Genomic DNA, 21,844 nt, shown 5'->3' with positions numbered 1-21,844 from the left:
GCTCCTTTCATTATTTTTTTTCCCTGTGGTGTTTGGTCGGATCTGCTTGCACTTCCTTTTAGACTGTTGGTACCCCTTGCTTGCAGTCACACCTATGAAGCGTGCCTCTGTGAGTGAGATGTTGGCTCTTAGATGGTGAATAATGGGGAATTATAAGTCAGACTCTCATGGTTAGTCTTTAACATCACGAAAAAAAAAAAAAAAAGAGAGAAAGAGCAAGAGAAGGAGAGCAGCCTGTGACTTTCAGGCAGACCAAGCTTTTACTGTTAGCACCCCCTGGCCTTGGCTAGGATGCTGCTGACTTTCAGTCTCCTTCTCCTACATGCCCAGTCACCCGTACAATGTTCTTTTTGTAAATACAATAAAACATATTGCCTTGTTTCAGATGGTTAGTTTCATCTTCTCAGGCTGGAGCAAATGTTAGGTTAAGGATCTTTGTTCCCCTGTAATCATTGCTTGGTAGGCACTCCTTGTTTGGCTGCTGGTCTCTTCCCTCAAAGCCAGTAGAAGTGAGAAAACATGAGAAGTGCAGAGAAAAAGCACTTGTGTGTGTGATCTAAAGGAGATCCAGGCCTTTCCTTTGTGGCCTGAGGACTTCAGCATGAAAAGGCAGGTTGAGGAGTTCTTTGCCATGTACATCACCAAGCCTAGGAAGCCACAGGCACCATTTCTCCTTCCAGCTCTTACTGTGAGGCTTTGAAACCCCATCATGCTCACCAGGCAATCCTCTGGAACTAGCCACATATCAAAAGCATCAACTGTAAACATTTCCGCTTGTTTTCTGCATTCTTAGGCTTAAAATGTGACAAAAACAGGGATACCTAGGAGCCCTTACCATGATATGTTTGTTGTTTGTTTTTAAGGCTTTATTTAATTATTTTTGGTGTGTGTCTGTGGGATGCACTTTATCTCCCATTGTTGCTTCTTTTATAAGCAATTTGGAGTGGCAGGCCGTAGTGAGCTTTTCCAGCCTACACCAGATAAAGGCGTAGACCTGACTTTACAGCTGTCATACCTGACTTGAGCAGCGGTTTGTTGCTAACTTCTGGTAGCACATGGATAACGCTCCCTGTGTGTACGGGATTTGAATGTTACAACCTAGCACATGGCTGTTTTACAAATCTTCTTTTATTGCACAGCCTTATTGGCCACTGCAGTCTGGATCAGCAGGTTCCTTGGCTTGCTGAGATTAAACTCTTGAGCCAGAGCATTTTGTAATTATGCCCCTCAGCTCCAACTCTCTGGCATTCCCAATCTGTGTTATTTAAAACAAAGCCGTTTCTTATGTTCTTTAATTTCCTGTACCAGTGCCAGCTTACAGTGGTGATTACAGCCTGATGGATAGGTAGGTAGACTGATGCTTTTAACTTTTCCCAATCAATGACACTAATTTTATTGTGATTAATTGAACAGCATCCTGTGAGGCTCCTGTGCAGGATGTTATATTTATGTAGTTTGTTGTTGTTGCCCATCCCTGTGCATCAGAGGAGAGTGCAATCCTCTGTAATGCTTCCCCAAGGTAACAGAAGTGAAATATTTTGGGAAAAAAAAATAAAAAATCTGAGGGGGAAGACGTTATTATACATCTAAGACACTTCAGCAAAATCTTGACACTCCTTGAAAAAATTCTTAGAGGAAATGGTGTCAGTTGCAGAATAATATTCTCATGTGAGAGCCTTCCTCCTAAGTTTCTGTAGAGTATTTTTCTGGGAAGAAGCTCTGCCTTTTCCTCTCAGTGTTTTTCAGCATACCCACAACCTGTGGGTTATCGCCTCTGTAGGCTACAAAAGAGGGTGAGGAAGTGTAAGAAGCTGAAAAATAAGAGATTTTTGTCTCAAGCATCTAGTCTCCATTAAGAGGGATGTGAGCTAATGTTAATAGCATTCTTTGAGCCAGAGTTCATGTTTTTTTGTGCTGTAGACACCTCATTTGAATGCTCATACACCTGCACATAATATTAGAGTACCGTGTACACTCACTATGGAGCCAGACAGATCTTTTCACTGCAGCAATCTATTGCTAAGTGGAAAAGGTTTTAGAGACACACAAAAGCAGAACAAATCATGAAAAAAATAGCAACTGTATTATAAACAGAAAATATTAGTCTGAGGAACCATTGTTCACTTTCAAAGTCAGGGGAGTTGCATCTCCATTTCCTAGGGCTTTCCAAGCAATTGCAGCAAACTGCTTTGCCTTTTTGCTTCAAAATGGAGTTTCCCCAGTCAGAAACATTGGCAGTGAACCTAAGAGTGACTTTGAAACCTCTGATCTCGTGGTGATGCATGAAAATACATCCAAGTTGAATACTCCCAATATTGCCTTTCTTTAAGGCACAGCTCTCTCATATTTGAAATTATGGCTGAGGAAACTCCAAAGAAATTAAGATGAAAGTCTCTCATGAAATGAATGGCAGCATTTCTGTTTTGTCTAAGATGTGGCCAGCTTATTCTAGATGAAAATTTATTTCCAACTTAGGTTTAAGTCCACCAGTAAAGCTATCACCATTGAGTTTCTCACAGCTGTGCTCAGATGTTTTAGCTATTAGTAATAACGTTAAAATATGAACAGTTACACCAGCTCAGTAGAGCTTCTTGGGATCTGTCTTTCATGAAGGAGTAAGAAAGTTTGTCCATCTCTGTAAATAATAGCTCAGTTTCCACCCCAATACATTCTTAATGCAGTCATTTTCATGGCAAAAGGAAAGAGCCTTAAAAAGAATTTTCACGTCCTGCCTGGGTATGATGTCCTTCCTGGGCATGATGTCCTAACATAAGTGCACAGAAAGGGTTTCCTTCTAAAGAACCCAGAGGGTCCATTTCTCTTGAATGGTATCAGCAGCATGTCACGGGCACTGTAGGTTGTCTGCAATAGCAGATCTGAGGCAGAAATCTGATGTCTCTATGGCAGAGAGTGACAGCAGATGCTGCCTCTAGGACAGAGGAGATACAGTGAAAATGTTGCCTCAATAAAGGACATGGTTATACAAGAGACATTCAGTATGCCTATGCATATTTCAAGGAAAAAAAAAAAAAAAAGAAAAAAAAAGAGCATTTTCTTCTTTTGTAACTCAGTAATGTTACTTTACTTTTTATTCAAATGTGTCTCTGATCAGGAAACAATAGGAAGTTAAAAGTAAGAAGGCTCTAGAAGGACGCATTTCTAGGCAGGGGAAAAAAATATACACGTCTCCTTTATTCTTTCTTTGTGAGACATAGTTATTACTGTCTGTGGTGGTTTTACCTTGCTGGGCAGCTGAACTCCACCACAACAGCTCTCTCACTCCTCTTCCTCAAAGAGAAAGGGGGAGAAAGTATGATGCAAAGGGCGCAAGGGTTGAGGTAAGGACAGGAAGATCATTCCACAATTATCATCATGGGCAAAACAGATTCAGTGTAGGGAGATTAATCAAATTTATTACCTATTACTAACAGGCTAGAGATGTGAGAACAAAAAAAGCAAACTAAAAACACCTTGTCCCCATCCACTCTCTTCTACACCTTCCCCTCGAGCAGCACAGGGGAACGGGGACTGCTGGGGGGCTGCGGTCAGTCCCTGAGGCTTCGTCTCCACCGCTCCCTCGCAGTCTCTCTGTGCCATCCTGCCCAAATTGAGCTCACGGGGGCTGCCCACAGGCAGCAGCTCTTCGAGAACTGCTCCTACACAGCTCCGTCCCACGGGGTCCATCCCCCAGGAGCAAACTGCTCCAGCACGGCTCCCCCACGGGCTGCAGCTCCCCCCAGACCCCATGCTCCTGCGGGGGCTCTCCATGGGCTGCAGCCTCCTCCAGGCCACATCCACCTGCTCCACCGGGGGCTCCTCCATGGGCTGCAGCGTGGAGATCTGCTCCATGTGGGACCCATGGGTGCAGGGGGACAGCCTGCTCCACCAGGGGACTCTCCACAGGCCGCAGGGGAACTTGTGCTGCCTGCCTGGAGCACCTCCTGCCCTCCTGCTACACTCTCCCTGGGGGCTGCAGGGCTGGGTCTTACTCCTCACTCTCCCAGCTGCTGTTGTGAAGTAGTTGTTTTCCCCCTTCCTTAAATCTGCTCTCCTAGAGGCACAAACAACATCACTTAGTGGCTTGGCTCTGGCCAGTGGTGCATCCCTTTGGAGCCAGCTGAAACTGGCCCTTACCTAACATGGGGTAGCTGCTGGATTCTTCTCACAGAGCCACCCCTGCAGCTACCCTGCTACCAAAGCCTTGCCACATAAACGCAATACGCCGTCTAAATTCTCAACTGATATAAATTATCTTGTCTCTACCTAATAAGGTGGAATCACTTATAATATTCACTTCTGCATTACATTTAATTCACTAAACATCAACTGTTCTTTTTCATTTTTATTGCTTTTTCTGAAGACCACTGCAAATATGGTTATGCAAACATTTTGCAATGCTTCAGCACTCCTTTTTTCGGTGTTCAAAGCAGACTTATTTAAAAATTTGTGCTTGACTAACAATATTAAATTAAGCTTCTTAAAATATTGTTAAATATGTAATGTTGGTGGCTGACACCCTAGATTTGTATACCTTCAAAACCTGTAGTAATGTAGTCTCATCTCAACAGCAGTACTATATATTTACATATATAGGTAAAATCCTTGTTTTTCATGCTGATGCACAGTCTGTTTTCTCAGGAGTCCACTTTGTTCTTTCTTTTTTTTTTTTTTCATTTAAAAATTATTTTTCATTATTTATTTTACTGCTTTGCATTTTGATGTGCAGCAATATTCTGCTTTGGTGAAAAATAGCAGTGGCTAAAATAGCTGACGTCGAAAAAACAAACAAACAAAAGTAAAAGTTGTATACATTTCTGCAAATTTCTGCTGAGATCTGCTTCTCCAGATACTTAGATTGTTCTCACCTAACAAATTCTCAAATACTGTAGGGCCTTAGGACACTGGAAATTTCCTTGATCTTGTATTCTCTTTCCCTGATATATCTAGCAGCAAAATCTTTGCACTTTGCTCAATGTCTTCAATTTCTGAGAGGTCGTTTCTTATGCTTGGAAAGTAGCTTGTAGTGTGCAGGTGTATAGGGTCTTTTGGCTAATTGTTCATTGCACCATTGCTGGGAAAGTAGGAGGCTCACTGACCTGGGACCTCTGCCACCTGGTGTTATTTCATCTGATGATATGATTTGGTACTTAGTACTACTGTTGTCTCTAAAGCAGACAGCATTCTTTTTCTCTTCTGGCATATGGGTCTAGAAAATTACTTGTAAAGAGTCTCAAAGTTTAATGAGAGCAGGTTCACCATTAGAGTATTACCCAGAACTGTAATAGTAAATGATTACCATTTCCCAGCTTATCCTTTCAAAAGAAAAACAAGATTGCAAAGATCTTTGGTATTGTGAAGTTAGCATGTATGTCTGTGTTTTCACTCAGTGGAAGAATTTACCTTGGAGCATCCGTGCTTTTAACCAAGAGCATTCAATATGGTCCTTTTGAAATCTCTTTTTCCACACTGAGGCCATCCATGACATATTTCGTGTATTGTCTCTCATGTTTTGCAGCACATGCCCTGAGGGATACATATGCTTGAAGGCTGGGGAAAATCCGGACCATGGTTACACAAGCTTTGATACTTTTGGCTGGGCCTTTCTCTCTTTGTTCCGTCTTATGACTCAAGATTATTGGGAACGTCTCTATCAACAGGTATAAAGTGTTTTCTTACTTGAAATAGAAAATAAACTCATCATCTTATTAAATACCAGATGATTAAAGACAAGAAGGAATTCCTAGGTATTAGTTACATTGCTCTTTGTGTGTTCTGAACAAGGACCATCAGTTGTTACAATTTTATTTTATTAGAGGTATTGATCACACCAGAAGCATAAGACTGGGTATTTGGGGGAGGGAGTAAAATTGGTATTAATGGAAGGATTCTGTGAATTTACGTGAATCTGAATAAAGTTTGCCACTTAATAAGGGTCATCCAGGCTGCTTAATGACAGTTTAGTGACTGATGTAACATAAATTAATCTTTTGAGCCCATCTCAAAACAACAACAAAAAAATTACAAAAAAACACCACCAACCAACCAACAAACAAACAGAAGAGCACCTATGTATTTGGCGTATCTGTTTTTGCAAAGCATATCAATGAGCACAAATTCACTGGACAGCAAGACAACCTGGTACCTCCTAGCTCTCCCTACTGTAAACTTCTCATCACCGAGACCTAAGAGACAGTGCTACAAATGGAGTTAACTTATAGTCATGCATGCAAAATGGTCTGCTAGTAAATGCTCACTTTAGTGTGCATTTTCCCAAAAGTATGCACACTCTGAAGAACCGCATATGATAGTTTGGTACTAAATTACACGCTCTGTCAATGAAACCATTGAACATTTAGTTCTGCATCTCAAAATTGCCAAAACCAAAGCATAACCAAGGAAATCAAGAGAGTTAGTGCAGAAAGATGCTTCTCTGAAGGTACTGAGATAAACATCTTTGAAGGTACCAGGGATTTCGGCTTCACATGTAGACAATTATACAATTTCATGTCAGGAAAATGTAAAACAAGGCGATCAAAATTTATTTGAACAACTGCATTCAGTTATTTGTCACAGAGCTACATGTACAGTTCTGGAAGGCTGAAACTGTCAGGGCAAATAAGGGTGAACATCACTCCCCTCATTATTTGACCCTATAACAGCACACCGTGGTTTCTATCACAAGAGTCAAATCATTGACTGTGAGGCATATCTATAACGTAAGTTCAACCTAAACTCTAGTTATGCCGGTAAATCTGGCAAAGAATCGGGCAGTACAGGCAACAGCACCCAGGGTTTAGTTTTTCTTATTCTAAGGCAGATGTCTAAATAATCCTTGGATGAATTACACCCAAAAGTACTTTTTTCTCCCCATGGACTGTAGTGGGACCTATACTGTAGACAGCTAAAGGGAAACAATGAATCCTGCATGGGAAGTCTCTATGTACTGCACAAAAATAGATTGAGCTATGTGAAGAAACCTCTCACTGCAGCTGATTGTAAGGTTATCTGTAGTCAAAGAAAACAAGCAGAAGTATTTGGTAAAAGAGGAAAACATTCTTATTTTAAAAATGAATTGTAGTGCAAGGCACACAGTTTTGACTAAGCTAAAAAAGTTTATTATGGAGAAGGTTATTTCCATGAATGACATCAGCGTTTGTCATGAAAGGGATTCTGTTTAAACAAAAAAAAAAAAAAAAAGGCGGCAACCTTTTTGCTAGTGAATTTACTTTTGTATTTACAGACTCTCAGATCTGCTGGGAAGATCTACATGCTCTTTTTCATGCTGGTCATCTTTCTGGGCTCATTTTATCTGGTCAACTTGATTCTGGCTGTGGTGGCCATGGCATATGAAGAGCAGAACCAAGCCACTATTGCTGAAACAGAAGAGAAGGAAAGAAAGTTTCGGGAAGCCATGGAGATGTTAAAGAAAGAGCAGGAGGTGAGTAAACTGCATGATGCAATTAGCTTTGGGTTACTTTAAGATGGTCCCTTGAGATTCACATTCTCTTTATTTCATATTTATGTGATAACGGAAATAAGGTTCTGCTTGAAAGCAGCTTAATGTTTATTGTCCTGGGTAGAGTTATTACAGTCCTTTCTAAAAGAAAAATGATGGCTCTTTCTGCTAGGACTAGGGCCATTTAGGGTTGACACATCCAGAGCTGTATTGGTTTAACTATACCAGCATACGCCAGCAGAGAAATTTATATTAGTTGACATATAAGACATTTTCGTTATGATATTACTACATCTGCATTCAAACACAGAACATCCATTTCGGTCGTTCAGCCATAGCCCTAGCTGAACCACTCCTTCTTTAGCTCACGTTCATTTCTACACTGTCTCATCCGTACTGCCATGAATATCCAAGCACACATGACTTTGTACCTGAACAAGTGAACAGGCAGATCTTGAGGTTAAGCTTTGCATATTATATAAAGGATATGTGTTTAATGTTATGTTGTAGTTTAAGCAAAACATAGAGGCCTAGGTGTGGAAGCCTTAATAGCCAATGTAGCCTTAATAGCACTGATTAATTTGACTGTGATTTGTATGGGGCAGAAAGCATTTATTAAACAGCTGAAGAAAACGTTTTCAGTGCTGTGAGCAGGAAGACAATAAGAAAATTAGTATGAAATAACACACAGCACTGTAGTTCAGAGAAATAAATCCTTGATACACAATATAAACTAATATACATAATTTTCGTTAGGATACATATGGCTTCAGGGCCTAATCCAAAGCCCATTTAAATCCTTGGAAAGAAAATAGAAAATGCAATTCATTCTTGACAAAGTACTAGCAGAGGCTTATGCATTGTTTATGTCCTTTTAAAGACCTACTTCAATGGTTTAAGTAATAGGTAAATGCAATTTATTCCATATATGAACAGAGTAACTTTCTGCCATAACCATAGGGAGCAAGCTGAACTCCAACTTGTACCTATTTTATACAAATTTTCATGTGTTTTGACTCCAGCTGAGCTCTTCCTAATAACAGTCAACTTTGGTAACCCCAGCTATAATTAAAGATATTTAGGAATTTCCTTTTGAAGACTTTGATTTCAGTTAAACCCATATGCATGTATGCATACAAAAAAGGAACAGTAAGTCCCGAAAGTCAATATGTGTCAAAATGAAGGTTGCTTGTGCAAACTTAAATTGTTCTCCTTTGTCTGTACGCTTTATAACATGGTCTTTTCTGTAGCCAACTGCATCTCATTTTTCCTGTGCCCTGTTCAGTACAAAGGGTGGACAGTGCAGGACTCGAGAGCAACTCTTCACTTTCTCCTCATTTGCTCTGTAGCCTTAGGCAGGCTCAAGCAGTCTACCAGATTCAAGCATTCAAAGCCTGCTTCAAAAACAAAATGACTAATGTCCTCAGAGATTTTTCAGTACTTCCTGTCACTGCTCACACTCTGTGTGCTTCAAAACTACTCATTTGTATTTTCAGTACTCCTGGAGAATTATCCAATTTTTATGGAGATGGAGTTTAGGAATACAGAGGCTGGGATGCAATGTGTTCACTAGCTTAGGTTGCCTAAATGCCCAGGAGCTATCACCCACCACTTTGTAACTGCAAGATGAATTTGTCCATGACTTCATGTGAAGTTTGGTCCTTCTGCATATCAATCCCCAAAATCTCAAATTAGACATCCTGAGGAAGATTCTCAGGAAAGTGATCTGAGTGGTTTGCTATACCATGTAGTTTTCAAATGTCCTTTGCCCCAGACAGAGCTACTTAGTTTTAATCTCACTCTTCAAGTCTTTGAGTTCTTGGTTTTGACATTCTCACCACACCACTAAGTTCTTGCCTTACATCCCATCTGGTGCATAACCCCCTTTTTATGGTGCATGTGAGCTAAGCTTTACTCGTGTTCTTCAACCACCATACACCCTTGCCAGACGTGCCTGGTCCCAGTCTCCATCCCTGCCTTTGGAGTTAACTGTGATTTGCAGTGCCAGGGGGACAGGACACTCTCCAGCTCAGCCACAGGAAACCAACCAGAAAGAATAAGTAGTCAGGTTGTGGGCATATCCTCCAATCCCTGAGAAACAGTTTTATCCAAATCCTTTTTCAAAAACTAATGAAGGTTTGTAAAGCAGAAACATTGCAACCCAAGCAATAGGTAAGAAAATGCTAGGAAACTGAAAATTAGCTTATTTCCAGTAAGAATACAGCAAGCCTAACAACATAACCTACATTTTATATATTTTCTAGATCGCTAGAATATGATGACAATGAGAAAGGAAAACTAAAACTCCTTAGACCAGCTTTGACATTGTGCAGTACAAAGAGAACACAAATATAATTGATAGACCTGCTTGGGGACCATCAGTCAATTTACGCAATTGGTCTAACACATTCCTAAACCTGAACTTAACACCAAAAGACTTGCTGAATCGTTATGAAGGGAAAGCACTTCAGCATAGCAATTAAATTAATTGACTCAAAAAAAAAAAAAAAGAAGAAAGGAAAAAAAAAAGAAAAACAGCTTAGACTGGTGTCTGAGCCCTCCTTCTTTCTGCTATAAGCAGCCTGCTCATGAAAGATATTTCCCATAGGAATTAAGTTTTGTTGTGCTCTCAGCTTGATAGAGCTACCGCTACTCCTTGAAATACATGATTGATTCTTTACACGACTGTTAAGTGCCTTCACTTTCCTTGGACTGATGCCTGTGGGAGGAAGGGAGTATTTTGCTGCGGAGAGCTGATTGCCTGTTTGATTCTAGTGGCTTGCAGACAATAGCACTGAGGATTCATCCATTCCTCCTGTTCTTGGGAACCTGGAGAGGATTTTTTTTTTCGTAATTCATTCATTTTATGTACTCCAGCTGGGGGCTTTGCAAATGGGCCTGTCTCCGGGTCATTGATGTGGCTCCTGCTGGGACATCAGCATCTCCAAACCTGACCTCGTGCTTTGTGCTCAGAGCAGAGGAGCCCCCTCGCTCCTCCCACCCGCACTGGGGATGGGGACCCGGTGTGCTGGCGTGGGCTGCAGCTTCCTCTCTGAATATATTGATTCTTCCTCCTGCTGCTCATTTGCTTTCAAGGCTCTTGCTTTGTGTGCTCAGGCTTTTGCATTCGGCTTCTGCTGGGTTTCTAGTGGTTGGTCTGTTATCAGTCAGCTCCTGCAGTGATCCCACCAGATAGCCAGCACAACACTGAAGCGCACAGTGTAGCAAAGTCCACCTTATCTCCAGTTAAGCCCATGGCTTTCTCTTTGGATCTCTGATCATAGCTGCTTGCTCTGCTGCTTGGCATAAGTGTTTACAAAGACATGTCAACTGAATTGCCTGCTGCTCCTAGCATCCCCCCGCGACTGGGGAGGAAAACCCAGCAGCCAGCTTGGCTCCCACCCCTGCTCAGCCCTCCTGGTTTGAGGGGCCGAAGTCCCAGGAGAGGCTGTTCTTGTGGTGCCCCAACCTGAGATCTTTCTGACCACCACCAGAAGTATTACTCCAGAGGGAGTGTGCACAGTACTCATCTGCAGTCATGTGCCCACTAACTGGTTCTCTTGTGAAACGTTGCTCATGAGCTCTTTATAAATCAGATTACTTTATGCAGCCGTTCCTAATGCTTCATCACAGGATCTGGATGGAAAACCTGCATGTGTGCATTTGTACTAGCATCCTGAGTCACATGTTTATTTTTCTCATGGCTAAGTAGGGATGTTGGATTAAGACCAGTTCCAGCCACGGGAGATAGTTTTATGATTAATGATCACTTGGAATTTTTAATGTATCTCCTCTAGAACCTTAAAACTTACAACAAAAAATAACTGCTGAACAGGGTAATTATTAGTTCTCACCGGGATCCTGAACTCAAATAATGGACTTTGTACTTTCTACCATCTTCTCTTTTAGGCACTAGCTGCTAAAGGGATTGACTCAATGTCACTTAGCTCATTGGAAATGTCACCTTTAGCATCCAAAAATGCCAAGGAAAGAAGAAATAGGCGAAAGAAAAAGAAATCTTCAGGGGAAGAATATGGGGAAGACCAGAGGAATCCCAAGTGTGAATATGATGATGGTCAGAGGAGAATGGTAAGCCATGCTCTGAAACATCACTTATTTCTCACTGCACTTCATTGGATAGGTCAAGCTCTGAATATGCATTTAAAACTGAAACTTCCAGCCGGAAAGAAGAATCAATATTTAATGTCATGACTGACCTGCAGATAGTCTGTGTTAGAACTGTGGAAGGAAACATATTAGTGCTTTATTTTCAAAATGAATTAAAAATGCTCATTAAGCATTCTTATGAACCTATTTTGTTTCAATTTTTTTACTTTTTTTTTTTTTTTTGCTTCAAGATTACCCACAGTCTGATTTATTTTTTTACTCTAATTTCATTCATCTGATTATATCTATCCTATACCTACTAGAGCTAAAATATTCTTAGAAGAAACATGCAAATCTTAAAAAGAAAAGAGAGGAGGAGAAAAGGAGGAAATTTGTCTCTGAGGGTATTTTTAATGATATATAAAGACAATATTAACATTTTTGTATTCCTTTGCTAGTTGCCTTCAAGTCAAAACTTTGTGACACTTGTTTCTATTGTATGTTGCAGGAACAAAAATAGTGAGACAGTTGTTAAATAGGGTTTTATATAAATGTTACTGACATGCATGAATATGAATCTGCACATGCTGTATGTACCAAATGATGGTAAATAGCGTCAGATAATTTGTCTGTGCTTGACTATGGGCACAGTTAAAATCAGGTTGTTGTTGTTGTTGTTGTTTTTTAATAGCCATGTAATAGGCTAAGTCTTTTTATATTTTGGTGTTAGTGAATTTAGGCATACTTGGCAACCATAAAATGCTGATAGAAAACACGTAAGTGATTTAAGTAAATGTGACCATTTAATGACTCCCTAGCTCACAAAATTTACACAGAGCTGGATTTCTGGAAACAACATGCCTCTTTTTTATCTTATAGTTTTTGTTTTCATCTCATTGGTTGAGTGGGTTGTGTCAGAAATTATACCTTTGTTAAAGCTAGAATTGCTCTCTAGCTTCATTCTGGATGGGTTTCAAGACACCACATTCTAAAATGATCATGGTCTGGAGCTGTGTATTGCCAGTGTGTTCTTTAAATTAATATTTCTTGTTTTCACTTTTCGCCCCTGGATGTCATATGCATGAGAAACATGGGAGACACATTTCAAAGCTTATAGTAAATCTTCTCTGCAAGGCCGTGTCTGGCATGGTTAGAGGGAGTACGGCTGAGTCATCATTCAGATGCAATCTGAGCAGCTGGAAGTGTGTTGCCATCAGAAATCAGTCTCAATGACTGTGTCATGGAAACCCAGGCATGGATTTATTTTTTTTTACCAGTTAAAGTTTGGTAGCAATCCAAATGGGTTGTTTTTAGTTAGAAGGGGCCTGGGTTTTGTTTGCTTACTTGTACCAATGTCAGAAAATAGCATCGTTACATAATTCAGTGATATGAGCTACAGTGCAAAATGAAATCAGGCTCATTTGGGTTGGCTGGCTAGTGGATAGTGTGGAAACCTGACCTCTCTTCATACATACTTGGTTCATGAAAAAGTTCTGAAGAAGCTGAAAATTCTGTGCAGGTCATAAAATCAAAAGTATGTTCTGCCTAAATGCTCTTATTCCATTAATTTCCTCCTCACAGATATGAGGGAAGGGGATAGACTTGAATTCCTTATGCATTTTCTGAACATCCTTTTCACTTTGTGAGGGTTTAGGTGTGTTTAGTGCTTGCCTACGTCTTGCTGATGCTCTGCCAGAGCTGCAATCTCACTAGCAGACGTCAAAGTGGATCATCAAGGGTGATATTTAGGTGTTAAGGAAACTTCTGTACTCTAGGTTACCTACCCCTCAAAGCAGTTATGTGCATTGGAATAATCATTCTACAAACTAATAAACCATATCCCTCTTCTTGCTCTTCTGTTTTGTTTTTTTTTTTAATTATTTTTATTTTTCCTTTATCACCTTCTTCCGTCGTATTCTGCTTCTTCTTCTTCCCTCTTCTCATTTCTCCCCACAGTTCATTTCCTGCCCTATTTCTTTATCTCTTGTTCTCCCTCCGCAACGTTCCTTCCCCAGCTGTTACGAAGATGTGTGATAATGCAGTAAACTGGAGCTGGATCCCCTTCCCTGCTCCTGTCTTCCACTCCTTGTGCTGCCTTCCCAGGTCCTTTGGCACTTATCAGATGGGGAGGGAGTAGAAGCAAAGGAAGTATCATGCTACCGGGCGAATGCCACCTTGACCCTTCCTATTTCAGTACATCTTTAACTGTCAAGTATTAGACAAATACCTAATGGCTAGGAATGATTATTCAGCCTCTTAACTTTGCTAAGGTTGAATACATGTAATTAAATCTTTCTCTGAAGGACTTGATTTTAAATGGAACTTAGTGCTCTCCCCAGACCTTCCTCGCTCCTGAAAACATGTTGCAAAATGTTATTTCTCTTTCCCCTTTTTCCTTTCCGGGGGTTTCTAGACTCTCCTTGGCATTAGTTATGGTCCCAATGCAAACTTGGTGAAGCGCAGAACCAGCCACGGAAGCATATTCAGTTTCCGACTCCGTGGCAGAGACACTGGCTCCGAAACAGATTTTGCCGATGATGAGATCAGCACTGCTGGGGAAAATGAAAGCCACCGGGGCTCTCTCTTAATTCCAAGATCTGGGAGGCGTCCGAGCGTGCAAAGTCAAGTGAGCCATAGTTCTCACCCTACTACTCCCAACTACACCCAGACGGGCAAAAGGAACAGCTCAGTGGATTGCAATGGTGTGGTTTCCCTGATAGGAGGAGGCACCGGGGCACTCAACCCAGACCCTACTTCTCCTGCAGGGTTACTGCTTCCCCCAGTTATAATGGAAAAACCTGGGACAGGCGATCTGGTGAGTACTTTATGACTTTTGTATGTGATTCACGCTCTTGTTTCCTTCTGAATGTTGTTGGAGTTTGCTGTAATTTATTTACACCGTATGCAGTCTGCAGTGAGAAACCCAAACCCACCGTCTTAGGCAGGGTGGGAAGGCAACGGGCTAGCTCCCATACTGACATGTGTCCACTGCAGCAGAAGGTCACAGCTTCTGGTGAGACTTATTCTTCAGAACCGGCTGGAGGCAAATACCTAAATCTTGCGTTTAATATGAATTTTCTTTTCTTGTAGGGACATTTTTTAAGTTCATTCCTTTTGCCAATTGAATATCTGATTTCTTTCTGTTCGCATCTAACCTGTGGTCTTTTGTATAGCTGCTTGTGGAGGGCTGTTCTTTCAGTCCAGGGGTAGTTCCCAGAAGGGCTGACTAAGCATTGAGTTCCAGTAATGCAGAGGACAGACAAGCAGATCATCAGCAGATTTCAAGCCTTTTGCAGATTTCCAGGATCTTTGTTGAGAAGCACCGTGGTTACAAAATACTTCATAAGGCTGGAATTAAAACTATTAAGACTGATAGTGTTAAGACCTAAGCACAAATTCCTAAGCACATGGAAAAACATGGGATGCTATTTTGGAAATAGCTTCTTCACAGGCAGGTCAAAGTGGACAGGTTGAAATATGACTGATGTGGTGGGAATTTATTTCATTTAATATGGATATCTACATTGGAGTTCTTCACTCAATAGATTTAAAGCAATGCAAATCTAGTCACTACCATCGATGTAGACAAGATTTGTTTAATCTCAGAAATCTAAAATGTATCAGAATAATCTTTGTCCCTGAAAGTGCTTTTTTTTTTTTTTTTCCAACAAAAACACCTCTGTATTACATAGGTCTTAAGTTAGGTGAAATGAAATCCATCCAGAGTAACCATGTGCCAAAAAATGGGTTAAATTGAGAGTGTGGAAAGCAGATGATATTCTAACATGTATTAGGCAAGGTATTTCCTGAAAAGAAAGGCAATTGAGATGGATCCCAGCCATGGTGTCAGATTATCAGTAAATTGAGAAGTAGCTTTTTTCTCTAGAGCCAGGCCCCTTCTTCCCTTTCAAGCACTGGTCTGATTTATTTTTTTTTTCCTCACCTATCCAGGCACTCTCTGTGGCCCTGCAAATAGGCTCTCACACTGCAAATGGGAGGAGAGGCCAGCATGGGAAGCTGGGTGGGGTGAGAATTACCTGCTTTGTTGGTGATTTTGAGGCTGTCCCTGCTTTTTCAGAAGTTCACACTTTCAATCATTTAAGGACTTTGGTATTCCCATTTGCACTCTCCACAGACAAGGAAGGCCAGTCTCTAGACTGCAGAGCAGCAGATACAGATGGTGGATTTTGGTTGAACATAGCTTGACGCGTAATAAGGTGCAGGTTAAAGAAACCATGGAAGGAGGAGTCTTTGTATCTATTAAAAAAAAAAAAAAAAAAAAGTAGAAAGGCTTCAGTAGATGAGCAGTGGGTTTCCCCTCTGTAAGGCAAGCAGCTCTGTGGGCTGCTGAGGCTCTCCTGGCTGTCAGACAGCTTAACAAACCATGACTCAACCTTTTACGGCAAATATTGGTATTTTACAGGATCGGGCCCCGAGGTGACAGGGAGGCTTTGAGCTCTGCTGGCGTTTCTTTTCCTTTGCCAGTTTACTGCCTTTTGAAAATGGATGTTGAAAATGAAATGGCCTGGGTGGGTGAGCTCACTTGGCAGTTCCCTGGTCGTCTAGGAAATAGCACCCAGGCACTATAGTAACAGATGCTCCCTCAGTGATGCAATGTGAAGGATGTTGTGTCTCCTGCAAAACAGGTCTGGTATCTAATCTAGCCAGAAAATGTGAGCTGGACTTAAAAGCTAATTGGCAAGAAGCCCATTGCTGTACAGATGCATTTGCTACAGGAGCCGTAAGCGCTGCGCACAAACGTGCAGCTCTGTCCGTGGGGTGCAGGCAGAAGGAAAGAGCAAATCCAAAGCCTCAGCATGTTCAGAGATAAATTAACACTGTCTGGGGCTCTGTGTTGGATTATTTTGCTATTTTCTTGTTAAACTCTTGAAGTTAATTTTGTTCTTTCTTAGCAGTTTTGGCTTCTTTTTATATTCTCTTGGGGGAGGCAGAAGAAAAATGTTACAGGGTGAAGTTGAAGTTACCTTATTAACCCCATCAACTTCTGTTGTTTGTTTTATGCAAGTGTAAGCCCATGGTGAAAAGGACTCACCTGCGCTATATCTGCTCTGTCTTCCCTGAACAAAAGAGCCACAAAGAGCCAGTCCTTTCTCTGAAAAGGCATCTCCTCTCTGTAGTCCCTAAATACAGCTAGTGAAATAGGAGAAGATTCAAGTAATCTCAGTGTTTGGTCCATCAGTCATGTTGGCTAGGGTAGTCTGAGTGGTGAGCAACTTGCTGCTTGTGTTGGACATGGTCTGTGCAGAATGGCATCCATCCAGGCCACCTTCTGCACCAAAGCTGCACCAAGTCACCAGGGACTTCAATGCACAAGAAATGTCCCTCAGAAGGAGGGACAGATGTTGTGTTTTTTTTCTGCAGGGAACCCATTTGTCTCTGCACACTGTGCTACAGCTGGTGATATTTCCATGACACATAAGAGCATCTGTGAGGCTAAAGAAGGAGCAACAGAGTTTTTGGGGAGTGTCTCTTGCTGGCACCAAGGGTTACACTGCAATTTTCAAGCTAGAAAGCCTGCTGAGGTAATACGCAGAGCAAAGGAGTGTGATATCAAAGTATGATCTGCAGACACCCTCCAAAGAGCTCTGGGCCAGGCAATCTTTGCGTGGTTATGAAGAGCAACAGGTGCTCAATTCAGAGGTGTGCAGGGTCCCAGGAAACCCACACCAAGTCCAAGTCACCCTCCTGGAGATCACCATGCATCCCTGTCCCTCAGAGAACTGAGTCAGGGCTGCTTCTGTTTTCCCATCAGCTTTCTTCAAACAGTGCAGCTTCTGATTTCAGCAGACTTAACCCAGTGTAAATAGGCTGCAAGCTGGATGTGGTGACTCCATTTAGAGTCTCCCCCCCACCACCCTTTTTTTTTGCTTGCTCTGAGACTGAGAGGTTTGAAAATGATTCCTTCTTTACTACTCATAATGATTGCTGGGCTGGGGGTTTGGACTTTTCCTCATTCTTAGACAAAATCCATGTAAGCAACTTCAGGGCACAAGCTAAAGTTTCCATTTGTCCACATGGTATTTATTTGCAGTTATGTATTGCTCTGTTGTGTCTTGGTGTTTCTCAGCTATTTAATAGATTAGAATAACATCTCCCTTCACAAGATACTGATCCTTTTGAACAGAATTGGATTAAGTTAATGAGCTGTCATCTAGAGCTCAGTTTATCCATGGGATCTGATGGGGATGAGTAAAGTACCTGTGGTTCTCAAGGTTTTTTTGAAGGTTAAAAAATACGCATGACACCATCCTCTCTTGCCTGCTAAAGCCAAGTGGAGCCATTCCAAAAGCTTTGCAGGGAAATCACATGGTTTTTAGTTTAGCCCAACTTTCCAAATCGTTTGGAGATTCAAAGGGGCAGAGAAATGGACACAAGACTAGAAGAGGCAGCTGGAAGAGGACAGCTGGCTGTCAGCAGTGGTCCCCAGTGCTTCTTTCCCTCTGGGTCACATCCTCACCCCTCAGCCCAGGAGCAGAGCAGGGCCATCCGTGATGTGGCTCTGGGATGGGCAGCAAGGGGAAGGTTGGGGCTACCTGGGATCTCCCAGCCTTTCCTGAATCAGTCACACTTTTTCTTCTCCTTTAGGAAAACAGAAATATCAGGTATTGCTTGCTTGACAGGAGAAACTACTGGGGTGTGAGCCCTTAGAAAGGGAAAGCTGTTTAATGAGGTGCCAAACTAAGGGTTTAGGAGACAGAATCTGTTCTCTTTAGAAAGAATTTTTTGTTGTTGTTTTGTGTTTTTGTTTTGTTTTGTTTTGATATAAAAAGAAGAGGCCTTGTTTTTTGTTCTCTCTAAGCAGAAAACCGGTTTGCTGACCACATTGTTTTAAGGTTTTTTGTTTGACCTTACAGCTGCCCCAAGGTAAAATTTCTTTTTTTCCTCTTCTTGCTTTGCCAAAGGACTGGTGAAAAGGCAAAGTGTTAGCAGTTTTGTGTTCAGACAAAGGTCGACATAATAAGTCATGCAAACATTGCCACCAAGAAGTCATATGGGTGGAAGCAAGCTAGCCCTCTGCTGTGGCCGCACAAAGAGCTGTCATCATGGCTCAAGTTTCTGTTCACTTCAAATTTTTTCCTTAGCACATCCCAAACCAGGCCATACCTGCAGTAAATCATTCAGATTTGACACAGATACTGCAAGCTGCTCCATTTTATAGTGCATCTCTTTAAATAATCGAGTATCCGCAAAATTAAATGCCTTCTTTTTAAGGCTGAGCGCTATTATGGTCACCTTCAATCTCATTAAATATTTCTGCTAGTGCCTTTCTGGGTCCATTGTTCATGGTATGCCCTGTCCACCTCTTTTTATGCTTGAAAAGATTTTTACTGTACAAGGAAAATTAAAGCTGTCCCAGTTCCCAAATGTAGTCTTTAAAATGCTGCCACATATAAGCCCATCTTCGCACAGCAGTTTTGACACAGCTCAGTACAGTGGGCACTCAGAATAAAATAATTCTGCAGTGTTATGCATCCTCATTTACATGTAAATTACTGAATAGTATATTTGTCCCTATAGAATTGAGCTAATCCAAAGGAGAAACATTTCCAGTCAATCAAGGAGCAACACAAATAATCTCATCTTGCTAGAGGTGCCTGTATTTAACTCCATTGTGGTTTCTCATCTGGATGCTGTGGAGGCTCCCTGCATAACTCTAGAGACTGTTGTTATTTTTGCTTAATTTTTATACACATATAAGTACAATGAACTATTGTGCTTGAGTATAGTCTCTGTGTGATGATGATAGCTTTTATGCTGCAGTGCTTGTCCAGTTCCTGGAACTGCTTTCTATCGCAGACTGCAAAAACTGCCAGTTACTTGTGCAACTATTATCTATCTCTGTTCTAAAATAAATAATAAAAACCCCTCATGGATCTATTCATTACAAAGAACACAAGCTCGTAAACTTCCCCAAGGTACTTCAGTAATTTTAAGGAATTCATCTGGAAACTTTATTCTCTGGAAAAAATACTTTATGCTAAATCAAAAGCCACCCACGCAAAAGATTAACAGCTATATTATGAAAGAGACCACGTCCTTCTGGAAGACCCTGGGAGCATTCCTACACCCCTGCATCACCTGCCCAGGCACTGTGTGCTGCGAGCAGGGAGCAATGGGCTCTGCAGATGGATGAGGTTCAACCTAGGCTCTTCACTTAACCTGTTTTCTCTGAATCCTGCAATAGGGAGAATGAATTTGAATGTTTTCCCTAAAACTTCTTACTTTCAGAGTGAATCTTCTTTGCGTTGCATTTGTGAATAACAGGTGGCTTTCAGGTAAAGGCCACCAGCCTATAGCTTCTTTAAAAGCACTTCTGCATGCATCACTAGGAAAATAATATCCTTTTTGACAGACAGAAAACCAGCACTTCTGGGGACGAGGTTGTATAAAGAAATTCTATTGATATGTGAGAAACTATGGGATGGGATGATGATACAGCTTAAAACGAGTTAGATCATCCAGAGGAATTTGAGAATTTCTTGTGCTTCCTTCTACAGACAGAGGGAAATGGCAGAAGGGTTGCTTTTTCATTGGGCTTTTTTGTTGCTTTTCTTAGTTTTGACTATTATTATTATTATTATTGTTATTGTTATTATTATTATTATTATTATTGTTATTATTGCTCTACTTAAAAATATGTTTCCCTTGCAACTTTTCCTTTTCTTGGTATTTCATTTCACTCCTATGTATTTGCTTTGTACTCCAAGCGGGTGTGAAAGGTTATGCAATTTGGTAAATGCTGTCTTCATTAATAAAATATTTGTTGCTTCTTTGTTTGTTATTGGACATTTTTGAGGTGAAGGGAATCGAGTGAACTAATGCATCTGAAACATTGTTCCTGGTTTCCCCAGCTCCTAAGCCAAGCATAGAGTGATTTCTTGTTCTGCATTGCACAAGTGAAAGTCTTTTTGAATAGGCTCTGATTGCCCATCTCCTTTTGATACAACTGCATCAGTAATTCAGTGGACAATGATCCAATTGTTTTAACAAAAGAGAACATTTTGAGGAGAAAAAAAAAAAAAAAAAGCACTTTTGAAGCATTAGTACTTTTCTGACTTAGCTAATGTTTTAAGTGATTGCTTTAAGTCCTTACTCTTCTCTGGTCTTGCAGTCATTGGTATTTTTATCTTCATTGGTATTTTTATCTTTTATCTTCTTCGAAGTGAGCTGGGACCAGTGTCCTGATGATTATTTTTAGCATCAACCAGTGGCCAAGTAGCCTTGTCCTTTGCAGCCACCTGACAAAGGGATCTCCCCTGCCCTGAAGAAGTCACACTCCAGAAAGACAGCTCACAGAGCTTCAGCGCTCCTTCATCCCCATTGTCACAAAATTGCCCATCTTGAAGAACAGTTTTGATAGAGAAGTGGACCAGAAGATGGATCCCGAAACCCTCTGGGTGTGTGTCCCAGCAACAGGCAGCAGAGCTGTCTCGGTTGGCATCCTGGGCACTGCTTGGGGCATTTGGGGCCATTTATGATCCAAGGGATCTGAGAAGATCCAGAAGATTGAATCAAATTCCTGTAGCTCATTTGGCTACAGAGGGGCAAAAGCAGTTCCTCTTATGTCTGTATAAACCAGGGGTTTTCATCTTCTTAGAGATTTCTCCCTTCACATTTCCCTGAGCTATGTTTTGGGAGCCATTGGGACCTTTCTATCTACAGCGCATCTCTTTTGCCTACACAGTGTCTCACAGATCCTTGGAGGAGCAGGACAAGGCTGTTAAAACATTTATTTTGAGAACTATCCTTACTCGGATGTGCATGTGGGGAGGAACAGAGTTGAACATGGCTTTCCCAGATCCTTACAGTACAAACACCATCTTTCCTTCTTCCTCTGGGAGAGCTGGAGGAGTAAAGCAAGCAGGATTTGTCTCTGTATGATGTGGGGGATCGTAATAATAAAAGTCTTAACATCTTGCTGCTGTGAGCTGACGATATAAAGTATTAAATACAGTGTGTCTGCAGTTATGCTGTGCTTCTGGTTGACTTCAGAAACCCAAGTCTTCAAAAAGCATACAGCTAATGTAAAATGAAATGTTAAATAAAGAAAGCTTGGGAGTTCTATTTCTCTTCTGGTATTTGAGTTGTTCTTTCTTTTTTTTAGCTTTTCCCTGAAAACAGGAGACCAATAGAGTTTATTTTTGTTTGCTTGTTTGTATTTTTTTCTGTTTCCCCTCCAAAAGCGAAAAAGGAAACTGAGATTCTCCTGTAATTATGGAGCTTCAGAATCCGTGACACCAAAGATCACCAGAATGCCAA

At 41.2% G+C, this 21,844-nt stretch overlaps 1 protein-coding gene across 2 annotated transcripts in view; it reads left to right on the top strand.

The window, feature by feature from the left end:
- Window positions 1-21,844, top strand: part of SCN5A (sodium voltage-gated channel alpha subunit 5) — a 207,351-nt gene that overhangs the window by 84,130 nt on the left and 101,377 nt on the right. The window contains exons 9-12 of one of the 2 annotated variants that reach the window (XM_072033864.1): window positions 5,516-5,657; window positions 7,241-7,438; window positions 11,366-11,545; window positions 13,977-14,378. In XM_072033864.1, the coding sequence (XP_071889965.1) occupies window positions 5,516-5,657; window positions 7,241-7,438; window positions 11,366-11,545; window positions 13,977-14,378 (922 nt within the window). The remainder of the gene's footprint in view (window positions 1-5,515; window positions 5,658-7,240; window positions 7,439-11,365; window positions 11,546-13,976; window positions 14,379-21,844) is intronic. The other variant, XM_072033865.1, reaches the window with a different exon arrangement.

Source organism: Anas platyrhynchos, chromosome 2 (assembly GCF_047663525.1).
Source record: "Anas platyrhynchos isolate ZD024472 breed Pekin duck chromosome 2, IASCAAS_PekinDuck_T2T, whole genome shotgun sequence".
NCBI classification, from domain to species: domain Eukaryota; kingdom Metazoa; phylum Chordata; class Aves; order Anseriformes; family Anatidae; genus Anas; species Anas platyrhynchos.
Note: the sequence above shows the minus strand (reverse complement) of the source record. Positions and strands in the feature narration are given on the sequence as shown.